The 19,040-nt window shown below is 39.8% G+C and overlaps 2 protein-coding genes and 1 long non-coding RNA gene across 5 annotated transcripts in view; 2 read left to right on the top strand and 1 right to left on the bottom strand.

The window, feature by feature from the left end:
• agmo (alkylglycerol monooxygenase) overlaps positions 1 to 4,156 on the top strand; it is a 51,966-nt gene extending 47,810 nt beyond the window's left edge. The window contains exon 13 of the mRNA XM_071470803.1: positions 3,519 to 4,156. Coding sequence (XP_071326904.1) covers positions 3,519 to 3,599 — 81 coding nt within the window. The 3' untranslated portion in view covers positions 3,600 to 4,156. The remainder of the gene's footprint in view (positions 1 to 3,518) is intronic.
• Positions 3,781 to 5,098, bottom strand: LOC139613852 (uncharacterized). Its single transcript, XR_011686834.1, has 2 exons — positions 4,905 to 5,098; positions 3,781 to 4,423 (listed from the first exon to the last, which is right to left on the bottom strand). It is a non-coding gene; the product is annotated as an uncharacterized lncRNA (long non-coding RNA).
• The window catches only part of dgkb (diacylglycerol kinase, beta), an 83,470-nt gene continuing 69,527 nt past the window's right edge, over positions 5,098 to 19,040 (top strand). For 2 of the 3 annotated variants that reach the window (XM_071470801.1, XM_071470799.1), the window contains exons 1-4: positions 5,098 to 5,445; positions 9,508 to 9,534; positions 10,243 to 10,371; positions 18,597 to 18,719. The gene's annotated coding sequence lies outside the window, so the exon portion shown is untranslated. The remainder of the gene's footprint in view (positions 5,446 to 9,507; positions 9,535 to 10,242; positions 10,372 to 18,596; positions 18,720 to 19,040) is intronic. The other variant, XM_071470800.1, reaches the window with a different exon arrangement.

Below are 19,040 nucleotides of genomic sequence, written 5' to 3'. Positions count from 1 at the left end.
CACTCTCGATCCCACTCTGTCTCTGAGATGGACACAATCTGTTTTTCCTTCAGGGAATTTAGACCTGCAGCCATCGTGTTTCAACTGTTTTTTCCTGGACTTACCAGGACGAGCAGGTTGCCAAGTGGTTTCATCCAGTAAGTTTTAGTAGAAGCCAAATGTCAATACAATTTAAACCTTGGGTTTTACTAAATCAATTACCCACAAGCCCACGTAAACATGTTGGAAAACACTGGGTGAAAATGAAAAACTCCACATCCTCAGTTACTGCTTGTTTATTTATTTTTTTTAAATATTTCATCTGAACAAGATCTGTCAGTTTTCCCGTATTTATCTTCTGTCTCTTTATCTTTTCACAGTGCACACACACACACACACACACACAAACACACACACACACACACTGCCACTGCTGCTCCCCACAAACCACCATCAATGTGAGATTCAGCAACTACAGATGCAAATTCAGGTCCTGTCCTGTCTTATGATTTTGTGCTGGCATCTTGCTGCACTCTGCCAGGACATCTCCAACTTTCTGCACTCCTTCCTGACTGAACATAGTATTAGGCTTATTCTTTTAAACTGATAGTAAATTAATTTTCATCAATTTCCCTCAGTATAGATGAAAATGATCTAAAAATCACTTCTGTGGTTCTCTTCACTAACAATGACACTCCACTGATAATCCAGAATCCTGTGTCAGACTTCTCAGACTTCTTAACGATCTTGCACAGAGAACCCTTGAGTAACAGAAAGTAGAAGATATGACAACTACGAAGTAGTAAGACAACTTATAACGATTTGAGATGATAGATTACTAATGTGTAATAAGGTGTAAGTTGTTCGTTTACTTGCTACTGCTTCTACTTGAAGCTTTATAAGAAAGGCTGTGGAAGTAATTTCAAGTTTCCACATACATCTGCGCATGTCCTTAATAATATGTGCAATATCATAACTAATCTCAGAATGGTGGAAGCTGAGACAGCTTGACAATCACACTTGTCTGCAGCTAGTTGTAGCTGGTCACCTGTCAAAGACACCAGGATTATCCTCAATGGGCAAAAGTCCAAAAAATGCTGCTCCACCCTCTGCTTGACAAGTCCCAGCCTGTCAACAGGACACAGTCCACGACCATTAATAGAAATGATTGACGGCTTCCAGAGACACAAGATGGCAGGAAATTACAAGATGGATGCAAACAGGCATCAGATCCTTGTCTTTGTATCAGTGGTGGAAGATGATTCTTTACTTAAGTTAAAGTAGCTGTACCACACTGTAGAAATCTCCCATTACATGTGAAAGTTAAGCATAGAAAAAAAACCTTAAATAAAAAATATTTTCAGTAAACTTTGTATATTTTATTTTTGATTATTATAATTATTGTTAGTAGTAGTAGTAGTAGTAGTACCGGTGCTTTAAAAAAGGAACAAAGCATTTCAATGTTGTAGCTTTATATGCTGTTAGAGGTATTTTAATCTATAAAAATGCATTATATTTTATGAGATGATGTGCAGCATAAATCTGTTAAGATAAATATAGAGGAGTAAAAACTACATTATTTCCCTGAGAAATGTAGTGAAGTAGAGGTAAAGTAGCATAAAATAGTATGAAAGTACTAGTAACTCAAAACTGTACTTAATACACTTACATTCCACCACTGGTCTGAATGCAGGTTTATAATATGATTTATTTCTTCGTTGGTTGGTTTGGAGTTTAAAACTATCTAAATTGCACTGGGATGTTCTGTAATGTCTGTGCCAACAACAAGAAGGAAATGTAAAGTAGGCAATTAAAGGATCAGGGCCACTAAAAAAAGGAGGGCGGACATGTTTTGAATCCCTTTACATCCTTGATAAATCCTTTCTTTTCCTTTGTTTCGTCCATCGTTGGGTTTTTCTTCTCCCTCAGTGGGGAGGCTGTTTTCAGGTAGAAAAGCAGAGAGAGGTGTGTGTTGTACTCTCTCTCTCTCTCTCTCTCTCTCTCTGTCTCTCTCCCCCTCTCAGAGGAAAACAGCTGTTGTGTCCAGGAGGAAACATTACTTTTTTTCCCATCAGGCTTTTTTGCCTGTGATGGACAGCAGTCTGGTTTTGGCTTGAGTTGCGATGTAGGATGCAGTTTATGGGCCAGAACGCAGCGGGGGGTGGAGGCGAGGGCTGTTTCTGTTCCCCTCTCTGAATAGTGAGGTCCCCCATGGCGGCGACCCCTTTGACCCCGCCGTGAGAGCATCTGGGGAGAAGACCTGCTCCTTAACCTCCGAGTCCACTTTCTACATCATCCTGAGACTGACTGCATCTGAAGGGTCTCACTGTTTTCTTTCAATTACAGATTCGCTTGCAGTGTTTTCCTTTGTGCTCAGTGATCATAAATTTAACCTGTCACATTTTTATGTCTTTTTTTCTTTTTTTTTCTTTTGTCATGGCTGTTTTTGTTATGTTACGACATTCCAGATTCATTTTGCTCAGTGTGAAGCATTGTAACATTGTGCATTTTAGCTTATGCTGGTAGTCAGAGTAACAGTAAGTGGATCTATATCTAGTCCGCCAAGAGCAAAACCCAACTCATAGTGAGGCAATGAACAAATATGTACCAAAATATTCACATTGTCATTTCCTGAGGTGCAATATAAACATGGAGGACCTCAGATCTATGTGATTTGAGGGGTGTAAAATGATGCATTAAATTTTTAAGAATCCATTACAGTTATAAAAATACATATATTCTCTGTAAGTGTTGGTAATGTCAATAAAACCTGGAAGTTCTTGTAGGGTCAACAGCTCTTTGAGAAGGGAAACTGTGATCAATCAGGCCTATAATCGTGAAAATATAAAAATATATATTATTAATGGCTTAATGCACAAATAAAATGTGCAAGGAAAGCTTCCAGTTCAAGTTTCAAAAACCACTGAACTGAAGGTGTGATAAGGAGCTATTCTCTGTCGGAGGTGGTCGCACTTAACAGATATTTAGACAGAATATTTATTATTTTCATTAATAATTTTAATAATCAATTAATCAGTCATAAAATGAAACAAAGTTTCACTGGTTGCAGCTTTTTCAATATGAAGATTTGCTCTGTGACTTTGGGGCTGTTGGCCTGACAGAACAAACTATTTAAATGTGTCTCAGAATTGGCCATCGTTTGACTATTTACTGACATTTTATAAACCAAACAATGAATCATTTGAAATGAGTAAATAATCGACAGATTAATTGATAATAAACCCAATCTTTAGCTGCAGCCAGATGTCTGAAAACAAATGAAAACATCTTCCCAAAACACTGATGATGCAGGTTATCAACACAACATTTATCACATGTCAAACCTTCACATTCGGCAGTCGGCTGACTAAATCTTTCACAGACCAGTATCTCCCAGTGTTTATTAAGTGTCAGGACCATCATTGTGAGTCAAACACATTCACGTTAAGCCTCTGACCCTCTCTCTCTGTCTCTGTCTCTCTCTCTCTCTCTCTCTCTCTCTCTCTCTCTCTCTCTCTCTTTCTCTCTGTCTTGTCCAGGCCTTTGTCTCCCTCTCTCTGCTGTACTGGGCTCTGCAGAGCTTCACTCAGCTGCTCAGCATCAAGAGGAAGGCCGGCTGAGTCAGCACCAGGCGACGCTGACTGATGGGCAGGGGAACTCAATCTTTTGAAGTCATAATTGTTGACATAATTCCACAGAAAATTATTTTTATCACCATAAACACTTTGCACAGCCTCATTTGTATGTGGCATCCATCAGCTTGTGCAAAACAGCAAAACAAAATGTTTGTTTCAGCTTCTGCTTGATTCATTTTTTTTTAACTTTATATAAACAACTAATTTAAGACTGTTAAATTAGGTAAGGAATTTAGTGGTAAGGAAACTCAAGGTGCTCAACAGTTTTATATCAAATGATATATTTCTCCTGATAATTTTGTCCTTCTGTGCCTCTGCTGCAGTTATAATTAAAGTATTAATCAATCAGCATGTTTATGTTTAACATGAGCCACTGTGTACATTAACTATACAACATATACCTCTTATAAATAAAATGCTGTTCATTCTGATGCCTGTTAATTTCCCTTTCGACTTATATTGCAATATTGCACAACACTGTACAGCATTGTTTTGGGGGTTTTTGCATCTGATCGCAATAAAACATTTGTAATTTTGCTTTACCAGTCGCCATTTTTGATTTCCTGAAAATGCATGTAGGCCAGACAGAACAAAATAATATAAAAGCAAAATGAATCCCTGGAGGCTGTGCAGCGTGTCGGCTCAGTGCTGGAAGATTATGAGTTCATCCTCCAGCCTCCAGATCTTGTGTGGGAGTGACCAACAGTCCACAGCAGATGGTGCTGTTATCCCTCCATCATGATTCTCATTTAAATCAGCTCTTATTTTCAAGCTGCTCCTGTGTTCATCAAACCTGCACGACAGTGTGTCTGGGAGACATAAAGAAAATCCATTAAAGAACCGAGGTCGAGCAAAAGCAAATATTACTTACATCTGGAATGACTGCAAGACACAAGAAAAGAAAAGAGTTTCGAAGTAAAATTGTCCATATAATTTACAGCATATATATTCTAACATAAAACAAAATGATGACTGTGAGCTTCATTCACACTGATGAAGCACAGGGCATCATGACACGGCATCACGTCTCCCTAACACTTCATTGAAAGGTCTTCTACCTTCATCTCTTGCTCACTGGGAACCGCCAATTATGTACAATGACATAACATCCACTGTAGGGCAGTGTGTGTCATACGAGTGTAATAATATTAATATCAGAGTGACATTGTGTAATGTTAATGATGAAATTATCACTGAAGAGGGGAGGAGCAGGTGTGAATGTTCCTGATGAGTCATATTAGGTCTGCAGATGACACTACTCGTCTGTACGCGTGTGCTTCAGTAAAATACCTGACATCTTATCAAATGTATCTGCATCCAACAGATGCAGATAACATCTGTGAAGAACAGCTGGCAGAACGAGCTCATCTGGGTGTACGTGTACACAGTGAAGTTCATCGTCACTCTTTAAATCTCCACTAAAAGCTGCAGGTGAATCACATTTTTCAGAGACAGCAGCTCAGTCTGTTCAGAGTCACACAGGAAACACACCTGCTGCTGCTGCTGCTCTCGGTTCACGTCTCAATCAGTGATGTCACGATCAGTGATTTCTATCAGCTGTTGAAGCCAAACACCTGCTATGGGATCACTGATTGGGGTGTGGCCCGACAGTCAACATGCTCAAGGTTTGAATCCGTGTGGTGATCAAACATATTATTAGTTTAGCTGGTTTTTATTTTAGAGTCGACAACATGGCTGAAGACGTGTCAGTCTTTCATTCCTCCACTGTTATGCTCAGAAAATGAAGGTAGAGTTGGTGTGTTGTCTGTTGCACCAACACAGATTATCGCTGAGCCACGCTGAGTTATGAGTGTCGTGACTGAAATGAAAGGTGAGTGGGTTTGGTTTTTTTCTGCATTTGAAAGCACTTGCTCGTGTCATTATCTACACCATCTAAAGAACAAGCAGAGTTGGTTTTGTTGCCTGGTGATAGTACGAGGAAGCTTCCAGCTCCTCAGGATTTTAGGATCATTTTTCTGCTCAGTGTGATTTTACCCTTTAAGGCATAACCCAGTGTTTGAGGAAAATATTAGGCCTTTGAATAGCAAATTAATTTACAGAAATGCTCAACAACTACAGTTTGCACATACCTGCTATGTGGTTGTTTTGAGGGCTGCTGCATACACACTGTACATACAAGTAACAGGTGAAGGCCAGCATGAACCTATGGGCTGTTTACTTAAAAAAAAAAAAAAAACATTGTACATTTGTCCATCATTTTGTCACATTGTTTGATATAGACAGTAAAGACAGACAGGAAATGCAGGGAGAGAGTAGGGGAAAGACATGCACCAAATAGTCCGGTCAACCAGGAGTTGGTCCGAGCCCACGTGGTGTGCACCCCAGGTCGCCCCTGACCAGGGAGTTTGAGTAGTTACAAAAAGAAGGAAAAAAAGTCATGTCCACTTACAGGCCATATTAAATCCTATCAAACTCATTCATTTCATTATATTAATCCCTAAAGTCAAGTGAATTCATCTTTGTGAAATATATAAAAAAAAAAAATTTAAATACATATTTTTAGTATCTAGATATGATTGAAAAAAAACCAAACAGATAAATGGTAAAATGGTGTGTTTCATTATTGTTAATTCTACGTTCTGGAACCAAACCAAAGATTGGTGATGCTTCAATGATTTTGTTTGGGCTTGATTGGTAAGAAAATTTGTGGCCCTTTGTGACCGGCGTAGGCCGTCAAACCTAAATGAGACGTTCTGGTCTATGGACGATTTTAGCTTTTCACCAGTTGGAGTTTCACCAGGTGAGCTTGCCTTTACGGTTCATCACAAAGTGCGTATCCTGTTGCTTAGCAACCTTGACAACACCTTTCTTTTTTTTTTTGTATTTTGTATGAATCTTGGGATAGGATGGGCCACCCTAGTCGCACCGCTGTGACAAAATCGGTCTACAAATGCAGCCCTGACTTGGGACTCAGCTAATGGCAGTCATGGAGCGAGTCATGTGACGACATCTTTAAACACCAAATGTGTGAAGAACAGTAGAGTTCAGAGAATCTTGAACAAGGAGCACCGAAGCTGTTGTTACTGAACCACCTGATGATTGTTGCTATAATTTCCCAGCCATTATGTGCTTTATTACTTTATCAATGTCAGCCCTGACTGCTAATTGTGTTTATTTCCCATCATGCACACTGTGTCTTCCCTGATTAACATCACGTTACTGTTTGGGGCCTTTTAAGTTTACATTCGATCTATAGGTGATTACTAGAAAAGCAGAGACTGAAAGAGGAGCTGTGGGAGCAGTTTTTTACGAGCCCCTGTGGGGGTTTTGTATTTCACCTGTGCACATTTGATTTGATTCCTTGTCATATCGAGTTCAATCTAACTGAGAGAAGGAAATAACAGCTGACTAACGGTATTAACTCCTCAACTTAAGACATTATCGTCTTTCCATTTATTATAACATAACAATATTACAACCGTGACCTGTTACAGTTTCTGAATAGTCTTTGGCAAAGATTAAGAGCACTCCTCTGAGCTGCTGTGCTCATACTCTCTGCTCTTTAATGATCTGTTGGGTTATTGAAGCGATCCACCGACAAGACGAGACGAGAGGCTGACATATTGATCGCAGCGTAGAAGGATATGGCCTTCACCTTTTACATGAAATCCTACTAATAAGTGGTGAGGGAATTCTGCCCGGGGTCTCGCTTAATGGAACGAGGAAATGTCGCTGGAGAAAGACGATCAATGAGAGCGTCAATGAGAATTAGATCTCGAAGGGCTCGCTCTAATGTAAGAGGGAGCCAAAACAAACCAGCAGTCATTTCATCCTCTGCAGTGTTACGGCAGCTTTTTATTTTCATTGGAAAGATAAATCAAAACCAGTATTTCATTAATAACCAGACTGATGCCCATTAACATCTAAAATGAAAAACACAAAACTCATTTCAGTGCAGATATAAACGTCTGATGATCTGTTCAAACACAAAATATTTGCAGCTAATTAGAATTTGTCTTAGTTGGAATACAAGATATTCATTTAGTGCATATTTATCCACTGAAAGTCAGTAGTACTGAAATTATTTTCTCTAATTATAGCTGTCATGGGACGAGGCTGGCAATATTAAACATTTTCAACATTTGTACTATTGACAAATCCCATGAAAAGACCAAAACCAGTTGCTTTCTAATAAACACTTTCTAATTCCCTTAGCTCTTATCTCCTAGACTATTCATTCCTGAATAAGACATAATTTTTTTAATTGAGTCCTAAATATATACTTACATTTAAAAAAAAAAAAAAAAAAAAAAGTTTAAATAATTTTCTAAAACAGTCAGACACTATAATTTAGTAGAAGTTTATTAAACAGGAGTAATCTGTGAATTTATTAGGGACTATTTTCAGCAGTGGACTAACACACATTTGATGCTCTAGTAGTATTTACAGCAAAACAAGTCCTCCTCCATAAATGACCATCTAGGTCTTTGCCCCTGACCTCGGATATAACCAGGGGTTAAACTGAGCCAGAGCCCTCTGGAGCTGGGCTCATATATCATTACATCTCACCTGTATTTTTTAAAATCTCCCAGTAAATATAACAGCATATTGGTCTTGATGAGTAATTCTAGACTATAAGGAGAAAGATTTCAGGTGATTGATTTCTACACTAGACAAAGGCTCTGCCTCACAATACCTCACAATACCAGTTTAACCCCTTGATACGACCCATTGCAGCGTACCAGTGGCACTACTTGGTCAGGTTTAACTAAATATTGTTGTTTGTGTTAAAGTTCTTAAGGTTCGAGGACCTTCACCATCATGGTTACATTAATAAACACATGGTTAAGGTTGTGAAACGGTCACAGATAAAACAAACAACGTTGATCAGGTTGGTCAGTTTCACATAGGAAATGAACAGCAGTCTCCTGTTTGACAGCCCTGTGGTTTGTGGACACATCCATCCTCAGGATGGTGTGTGTGGGACTGAGTCATAAACTATAGTGAATGAAGGTTTCACCCTGTGCAAAAATGCAGCTTATTACTGTGCTGTAATATTTTCTGGACAACAGTGGAGCTCTGTGGCACAGAGGAACGACATATATCAGCCTATAGCTACACAAGAAATAGGATGGATTCACTGTTTGTCTGTTTTCCTTAATGGCATTTGTTGACAATAAGAGAAAAATGGAAAATCACCAATAACAAAAACACAAGATAGTCTAATATAAAACCACAAAATACTATAGGACTCAGTGGATAAATATCTTCAGTCACCCCCTTTCTATTTCCCTCCACATTGCCACCAGAGGAACGCAGCCTCTCTCCTGCTCCCCGTGAGATACGAATGAAAATAATCACATGCCAGTTTCATATCATCACAGCGCTTGTGTTAGCGTAAGAATGTGTTCTGCTCACTGGGTTGAGCACAAATCACATCAGCAGTGGTCAGGAAAACCTGGGAATGCCTGAATGCACCGGACAACTCCACCACTGTTACCGCTGATGTGCTACGGTGCCTGGAGTACATGTAATGATGATTGTACTGTCCCTCATTAGTGCACCTGGTGTCAAAGCGTCGACATCATGTCTCCATGAAAACGTGCCGTTCATGTGAATTAGTCATGAGACTCATGTATTACAACTTGTGTTTGCATGTCCATGTTCAACTGACACTATAGATAAATAGGAAAGTAACATGAAAATGAGCTTTTGAAGAATTCGTACCTGTCCGATGCTCTGTCAAGCTGTATTAGATTTCAACATAAAGGATTAGTTTGAATTTTAGGGAGATGAACCTTTTCTCTCGCCATACTAATTATGAAGCTGTAGCCAGGAGATGATTATCATTACTTAGCACAAAGACTGGAAGCTAACCTAGCTCTGTCTGTTTTTGCACCTGCATAACATAATTTTCTTTTCCACCTTACAGCTCACTTAGAAGATTGCCTACCACCTGGTGAGTTTGCATGTTCATCATTCTTTTTTTATTTCCCGAGCTGCTCATTGACGTCAATGTCTGAAGTCATAGACATGTACACAGGACCTTGATGACCGTATGACCAGGCGTCCACTGGACAAAATTATGTAACTGCAGACGACTTCAGGTCTCACCACATGCCTCTACAAAATTTGAAAAGTCACCGTTAGTGGCCTTCCCTTGTGTTCACTGTAAATTTGTTCTCAGCACCTGAGTTGGGGAGTGATGACAACTCGCAGATGAAAGTGTGACTTATGTGAGGGCACACAGTTTCTGCAGCGAGCACGGTGAGGGCCATCGACAGTTGCTTTCTGTTACGTTCTGTAAAAGCTAGCACACCAAGTCAAAGAGTAGAAGGTGAAGAAGAAGAAGGAAAAATGTTTTTCATATGTATACATAATGCAAGTGCAAAGGTCTGCAAGATTTCTGCAAGGGTCCATGTGACTTAAATTTTGTTATCTGATGGTGGGCGCGAGGCTCTGGCGGGTTCATCCACCTACCCATCAAATTCTTTATTTCTGTACAACCACTACACTTCTAAAGGTAGCATGACCTCGAAAAGAAAGATAGAGGCTGGGTTCGTTTGAATTTCTAGCTCTTCGCACCTTCCCTCTTTTTAATGTTTTTGCACAAAGCACATCAGACAAAGCAGCCCTTCTTCTGTAATGGATATCACATTTTAATCAGATTCGTGGTGTGCGTGTGTGTGATACATCGATGATCTACTGCGCGTATGTGGAGCACGTTGTCCAAGCTGATTCCAAGTGGAGTCTACGCAGCTGTGGTGTTCGCAGCTGTCTGTGTACGCGTCTGCAAGTGAGTATAAGTGAGGTGTAACAGTGGCTTGAAACACTGGCTTTGTGGGGTAGGAAGTGCACTCGACTTGTTTGTAGAACGAACAGATCAATTTGGTAAGAAATGTAAAATGTCAAAAAAAAAAACCAAAATCATCAGCTACTGAAACTCAAACTACAACAGAAATGAACAAGGCATTGTGTTAATTATCAGTTAAACTTACATTCATCTTTATTTTATCACTTTAAATCTCAGTTTATTCTTCAGTCTACGATTGTGAGTGTTGTCTTTGTATAAACAGTTAACGCCTCAGCTAAAACATCTTATTTGTGTGTGTGTTCCCTTCTTTTTGCTCATTACATGGCAGATGGGAAGAGTGGACAAATGTGATTTGTTCCCTCAGAGCCACAGAATGCTCCAGTGACTCATGCTATGATAACATAGCTCAGTGATTTGCACCAACTGTCTGTGCAGGGACAGAGAGGAGAAGCACTACATAAACATGCATGAATGCACAAACACACACCTGACCGACACACATAGTGAGGTCTGTGCCATGTTTTGTCATTATATAGAACTTGTGTGTTTTCTATGTGTCACCCAGTGGACTGCATCGTCCTGTGGGCTCTGTCTGATCACGAGGACTCACAAATTTACTGAAATATCTGTTATTTGAAAAAAATCTCTGACCAGGCAAGTGTTTTGATGGGGCTCGTATAAGGACTTCTCACCTACGCATTAAACTGACAACTGACTTAATGTATTATTAAAGCAAGTATATGTACAACCACTGGGGGGTGCCAAAGCTGAGAATTTTCAAATTCTATACGCATTGGATGTAAGTGCAATTTTTAATACTCTGTGTATACTCTTCAATTTTATTTTAGTGTGTAACACATATAATTGCGTAAAACGTACACAGTCATAACAACAGAGACAAAGATGGTAACACCTGGATTGTGCGATCAGAACACTAAATAATCAATCAGTGATCATAGAGGCTTTAATATTCCATGCATCCAAACCGTGGCCATGCAGGATGTGTTGTGGTTTCTCCAAAATGTGCTTTCAAAAGCAAAATTGTAGTTAATAATAACAATCGTAAGAAGAGTTGTGTATAAGAAAGTTATTCATGGAGTCTGAGCATCCTCAATCTGTCATCTGGCCCATGCAGTCTTCAATGAAACTCTCTTACGTACCGAGGGATTTGCTGAAAATGGTAGATGCCGATAGGCTGTTATTAAGTGTGTGTACATTAACGTCAGTCTCTCCACACTCTTAATGCTCTTTTACTGATGCCTGGGGATGTATACTCAGCGAGGGAGACCCAGCTGTCTGTTACCTAGCCAGCATCAATCTGGTCTGAGCCCCATGGGAACGGAGACCCAGGGTCAGCCTGTGTAGATACACAGGACAGGCCCTTACATAATGGTCCCATTATGATACATGGTGTTCTGCACTAGACTCCACACTCACAGACTGCTATTTATAGCACAGAGGGCCAGAAGTGGGGTAGAATTGATATGTGCTGTGGACTGCTGACCCCCCTCCTGACTGGGAGCAGTTATGGTGGTGACAGATTGGCCAGTTCCCTTCTCAGTGACGTGGCAATTTGATGGGGGCGTAGAAGTTGTAGTGTTGATGTGCATGGCAATAAATTTATTCTACAACCCATCTGCTCCCAGCACAGGGTCCAGGCCGCTGTATACAGTATTCTGTACGGGAAGTGCTGTAATCATTAGTGCATCAGTATTAGCTGTGTGTCCTAACTGTCCAAAACAAAGTTGTCACAATGTATGGTGTGTCATCCCCAGTCCTTTAACGCTTTTATATTCGCAGTTCTTGTTATTGGTCTTCCTAGGGTAGTTTGAATGAGGAGCAATTAACTACCACAGCTCGACAGAGGAAGAAAATTCACATCAAAATTGCATCAATAGAAAATCCGAAGGAAAATAAATCACTTAAGAGACATACCACTTCCAAAATAGCTTTTGCACTAGTAGCAACTACAACTCCCATGAGCCTTTGACATATGAATTGCGAATTTATTTTTATTTTTTTTAATTTATTAATTTTTTTGGTCTACATTTTTACCCTGATAACTATCGGGCTCTGTACAATGAGGTGCAATTTTGGTTTGATCGACAGCTGAGGTCTGGGGAATAGGGTGCAAAATATTACAGTATGAAGCATATTATGTAATGTATTAATAATATACTGTGTATAACCAGTAACAAGATCATCAAGCACAATCTGGCTGTGTTGATGGCATTACATTGTGAAGCTCGCATAAATAATACTGAAAACTATAGCAAATAGCTTCATTCTCAGCTGGTTAATGGATCTCTTAGGTTTTAAATGGAAATACAATGTCGACGAAAGTACAGAACGACTATAAAAGATATTGGCAGCATGAGTTCAAGGTCAGTGAAGTTAGTGTATATTGGCTATTCACAGTATTATAGCTATTCATTTTTACTGGGCTCCAGTCTAATGCTGCTTAGCCAGAAAAGGAATCTATAACTATATTGGTTTAACTGAGTAAGTAAGATTATTTCTGACCACAGATCAGAGAACTTGGTGAAAAGAAAACAGTGCAGGACTTACAGAAGACTGACTGTACATTTCTATTTATGGAGTCAGAAGGATTAGATTTTGATTTTCACTGATTCACTGAGTGATGTTGATGAGCTGCCAGGGTGGGCTACTATAACCCTGCCTCCAGTGTGTCTGACCCACATGCATAATGACCTCATGAGATCTCCAGTTAATGAAAGTCCGACGCGCTCAGCAGTGACGGGCACATCTGACGTGCATCTTTTGTGTCATCTGCATGTTAAACACAAGTGCACATCCTGTAAAAAGACAAAACAAACATCTGTGAGGGTTGTTTTTATTGTTGTTGATGAGATGGAGTGCAGCCACAATACATTGTGGATGTCAAGAACTAGTTGTAGCACCTGGGTTTAATTAGAAACATGTCTACAACAAAACCCTCAGAACTACAGAAGGCTGTAGGATATCAATATCTGAGATGTTAACACCCTGGATGATACGAGAGAGTCGTGCCTTATTGCCTAAATGTAGAACTGTAGTACAAGGGTCAGTTAATTAGTGTGCAACAGATAGAAGAGATACAGAATAAATGAATCAATGACTTGACTTTACTGCAGAAATAAACAAAATACCCTATGAGAAAATATAAATACTGTGTTTATTGCTGTAGGAAATTGACTAACTACACAACATTGGTAGAATATCCTTACAAATCTCTGAGAAAAGGTTATTTTAGATGTACAAGTTTACAGTTTAATTATATAAATTGGACTTAAGATACAGAATTAATCCAAATTTGAGGACTTTTTCCTATAAAATATATAAAAAATACAGTACTTGACACCCCACACTAATGAGATAGACCAGATCAAACAGGAACATGGTACAAGTACTACTACGACTATGACTACTGTGTGCCAGAAAGCTGAACATCCACTATCGTCTTTGAACCATCGCTCAGTCTTTCTCGGCAGATGGAGTTTGCTCAGTTGCATAATTCATAAGTGGACCTTGAGATTTTTGTTTTTGAAAAATCCTGTTGTCAAAGTTAAGACTGAGCTTCTATGCTCAATAGTGATATTTAATTTATACTTTTAACAGTGCAACACAGCTGCACTATTCAGTATTTTACATTAACAACAGATGAAATGAAATGTTTAATGTAAAAGGGGTCGCTCGTCATGACAAACCCACCGAGAATTATCACAACTCCCCATCTCCCCCTCAGCTCTATGAAGCATTTTATTGTCTTTCAGCTCATTGATTTGGTTTGAGTGATCACAGCTTACCGCTGTCATCACCACAGCAGCTGATAAACCCACTGTAAACTACCTAATCAGCTCCAAATGGCAGACAAACACAGTTAGCGACTTGCTGATGAACATAACGGAGCATTTAACAACTACAGAACAAGATGTTTCTCTCAGGAGTTGTTGATCACCCAACCTGAGCTACGAGGAGAGTGAATATTGAACTTACATCCATCAGCTGGACAGAGACACAACTCCAAATGAATGCTAATGTTGGGCTGTGTCTGCTGGACATGTAAAGAAGCAAATGTTTGCTAACATGCTCACATTGTGTTTACAGCTTATTCTGCTGCCCCTAAGCAGTAGAAAAATTGAGCTGATGCTGTTTTAAACAAAACAAAATCAAGGTTAAGCTCGATACGGAACCACAGGCCATTTTATTTCCTCCACAACAGGTGAATAATTTTAATTCCCACATTTATTTACGGACTTATGATTTAAATTTTTTTGCTGCTTGTTACTGAGGTGCAGATGCCCTGTAGTTACCAACTGACAGTCACATCTGAAGGATATGTCAATACTTCAACTGCTTCTGCCTCTCTGACACAAATGTAAACACCCACATGACCTACACAGGCGGCCTGGAGGCAGCACTAAAACACAAATGTTATTGGCACACTGGTCAGCCACCCCCACCCCACGCACTGCCCATATCTGGGTCATTGTTCGGAGATCTTTCATGACACTCGATCCATGCTGAGGCTGATGGGTCAGATTATACGTTGGGTCCTGTGGGTGGGAGGCTACGTAAACGGTGACATGGTTGTAAAGGTTATCTAAAGGTGAGCTGGTAAATGAATTGGAGATATTAGGTTTGTTCCTGGAAGCTGCATGCTCATAGCTCAAGTCTTTTTCCTCTTATAGCCTTGTCTGAAAGACAGAACAGCAGGGCAGAAGCTGTTATTGAGTAACCTTTATGTCTCCTGCAGAGGGATTTTGCTATGCTTCACAAAGCTAGACATTTATACTGGAGTAGCTCCAGGTTACATGTCTGGCCCATGATCTTCTAGACAATAGCTGTTGCAGAGTTAGACAAGTCCAGTCAATTTTACTTATATACTACAAAATCACAATTTCGCCGCAAGAGTCACTCATAATACTAATTTAGTTTTGAAACAATTTTCTCCAGAAAAGTGAAAACATTAATAGTTTTGTGTTGTGTTCTAAAAAATTACAGCATCAGTTTGTTTAAACAGCTTAAAATGAATGGATGAAAATTCTGAATAACTTCTGAAACATCTAGTCAAGTCGAGTTTGGACATCACCTTCTTTGAACTGTTTCGTGAGAATTGATGAATATTTTTAGTAGTTCAGGGTGGATGGATGGACATGCAAAGCATCTGACTTTGACACCAGATTTTTGTCTCCTTCTGCAGTCAGTGTTGGTTACATTTAATAATAAAGATTAACTTAAAAACCACCATGCATAGAAAGAATCTGTTCTTTCAAATCACTCCATTGTAATGTTTGGAGTGCCACAAGGTTCCACACTTGGTCCACTGCTATTTGCTGTTTACATGTTGACTTAATATGTGTGAATGCCATAAATCTCCATTTATATGCTGATAACACTGAATTATTTATACCTCTCAAACCCAACAGTGGAGGGGAACAGGGATTGTTGTACAGAACTCAGTGTGGTAAATTACTGATCATGCTGTGTCTCCATTCCAAGAACTAACACAAATTATCTCAGAGTAAACCAGTTTTATTATTTGAATGCTGTTCTGCCTCTTAGGACAGGCGAAAAACAAGAGCCACTCATCTCTGCACCCTATCCTCTGTTAATAAACACTTTGCAGTTATGTTCTGCACAAACATTTTGCAACTTTGCATAAACATTCATTTAAAAATATTTCCATGATGTATATTTAAGTTGCAGATTATTCTGAACCTCTTTTATTAGGTCGACTGAACTTTTTTCTTTTGGGTCACTGCCATTATAATATGATTTTATATATATATATTGTGTGTGTGTGTATATATGTGTGATCAGAATTAATGTACTGTATACTTCATGTGCATATGTAGTTCATACATACATACATACATACATGGTTTTAAATGCTTCTGCTGTTATAAATATTGTTTGATTTGTTTTGTGCTTTATTGATCTCTTTAATGTATTCTCATTTTCATCCTTGTTCATGTTTTTTCGTAACAGTGTATGACCATTCTGTGCTAACTGCAAAAATTGCTTTATATTTCATGTGTTAATGCTCTGGCTTCATTACTATTGATTGCTTTCAGTGAGGCCACCCAAGACTCCGAGTTCATTTTGACGTGCACACTCATCGTGCATCTTGCTGGATTGGAGTGTCAGCTGAATGTCTGAAATGTCAATGACACTGTTTGGAATATTAATGAACATATTTTGCCTCAAGCTGCTGAATCTTCATTCATAAACAGAATGGACCTGAAGAATTGGTGATTTTATCCTTTGGGATGTGACTATTTTAAAAGATCGTCTTCAGGGGTTTATTTTTCGTAAAACAATTAATCATCATGTTTCTAATGTCAAACCAACCTGGATCCCACAGAGTAAAATCCACATTTTGAAAATGCACAAAATGCTTCATTATACCCTCTCTTCAGTATCTCACGGACTTACAGTCACATCAGACCATTCTACATCTTACGATTTACATCATTTATGTAGGTGGAAAGAAAGGGTGGTGAGGTCTGGGTTGCGCATCTGACTTTGATTCAGGAGACTAGAGGTTGCTTTGCATCTCACATCTGCAATTAACCTTTTATTTATAGTAAATGTGATCTATTCATATTCTAGTTGCCATGCAAAGATATTGCATAGTACTACACTAGTATAATATCGTGCTCCTTTAACACTGTCAGACTCATAATGGGCTGCTTAACTCTTACTCGAGTAGAAGTAAAAATGTTCTCAAAAGTACAAACTGTGTCACTTAAAATGTACTCTGAGTAAATGTTATTGCTTTAACATTTTTAAAAGGGGGAAGCTGAGGGGTAAAAATAAATATGGTGATAATAAGAATATGATACCAGGCGTATATGCATTGGTATTTTTTTGCATATACACTGTTGCCAGGTAGAACTGCACCAATAGCATTCAATAAATCCCAGTCAGGCACTTTGCAGTCTGTGTGTACAACTAATGATTACAAATGTGCACTCAGTCGGCAGTTTATTAGAAACACCTTGCTAAAACTAATGCAGTCTGGGACACTGAGGGTACAAATTTTGACCTGTTTTCACACCTGAATCTGATTGGACAATGACAGTCCAACCACAAAGCAGAGTCCAATCAGAGGGCAGGTGGTTCTGTTGCCTTCATCTCTTCACTGCAGACCCTGAAAAGTGCACTTATGAATCATCGCAATTTAGTGTCATCATAATAAATGTTGGGCCACACAACTGTAATTTTGCACTGTTGGACATTGGATTCTGTCCACCTAATGGACACTACTTTTTTCATTCAACTGCAGAATTTTTGAAGGCACTATATAATACATATATTTCACACTCAATTATAGTTGTTTTTTTTATTGTAAAGATCTAGAGCAGGGTGTCTGCGCATTTGTTTCATTTTTGATGATAATGTACAGTAGGTATTGTCATTAATTAGTGTGCATTTACTGTATGACTGCTGTCAAAATCTATGTCATGTTTCTGTGAAGAAATTGGTCAGAGAAAGTATCCATCCTCCTCCATCTCCTGTTCCCCGGCATCATCTTCATCCTCCCCCTCTTTCTCTCTATTTGTCCCCATTTCTCATGTTTCCATCTCTCTGTTTGCATCAGCCCCCACCTTCTCTTCCTTCTCTCTTTTTCCCGCCTTCTCTCAGCCCTTTGGAGAAGATATCCCACAGGTTACTGCATTTACTGTCTGTCGTGTTGAATGCTAATGTGGCCGGCTGATGCGTGCCACAGTGACTGGAGTAGAGATGTCTTGAAAGAAGGAGGGAGGTGTGGAGTAGTAGAGAGAGAGAGAGAGAGATGAGGAAGACAGAGAAAGAGCAGGAGAGCATAGGACCTCAGGGTTTTTCAGGGAAGGGAGGGGAAGGTGAGGACCAGAGCGACTGAGGGGAGGGATGGAGGGATGTGACGTGAGCGAGCGGGAGTATGGAAACTGATCATTGCAGGCAGCGCAGTGTTGGGTAATTGTGCTCTCCCTCTCTCCTGCTCTCTCTCCCTCTCTCTCTCACCACTCTACATCCCCAGCGATGCTGCTCTGACCAGACACCGTCAGAGAAAAACAAACACTACCCCATCCACATACTCATACACTGACATGCAGCAGAGAGGGCTGCTGCTGCTGCTGCTCCTCCGTCTCCTCTCCCTCACACACATACACACAATCTCACGCTCCATCTAATTACAAACACCCACTCTTGCCTTGCAGTTGAGAGAAGATCCAGAGGAGAGGACACGGCAGGAATGAGAGTGAGAAGCTTCATCTGAAAACATCTGCCTGGAGGACTCCTCCCTCACCCTCTCCTGGTGGTGAACTCCAGCGCTGCAGCAGGTGAGCGGCATGTTGATATCTCATCTCATTTCGTGGCGCTCGATGTCGCAGTGGCCACTAATGTGCTGCATCTCGTGTTTGTGGCACCGGTGGTATCTCGGCTCAGATCTTCTGTCGGTGGGGTGTTGCACATGGATCCACGCTGGCTGTTGAATCTCCTCACTGCACCACTGGTGGAAAGTGAAGCTGATCTGGATTGTGATTGTTGACAGGATGCCAGCCCAGTGTTTTGTGAGGATGCACTGCAGTTAGGCAACACCAGAAAGAGACAGAAGATGATTCCAGTGCAGGAATAGACTTGACACATTGGTACTATATGAT

This window comes from Trachinotus anak, unplaced genomic scaffold (assembly GCF_046630095.1).
Source record: "Trachinotus anak isolate AG129_WGS33_773 ecotype Australia unplaced genomic scaffold, CSIRO_AGI_Tana_v1 ptg000032l, whole genome shotgun sequence".
Lineage (NCBI taxonomy): Eukaryota > Metazoa > Chordata > Actinopteri > Carangiformes > Carangidae > Trachinotus > Trachinotus anak.
Note: the sequence above shows the minus strand (reverse complement) of the source record. Positions and strands in the feature narration are given on the sequence as shown.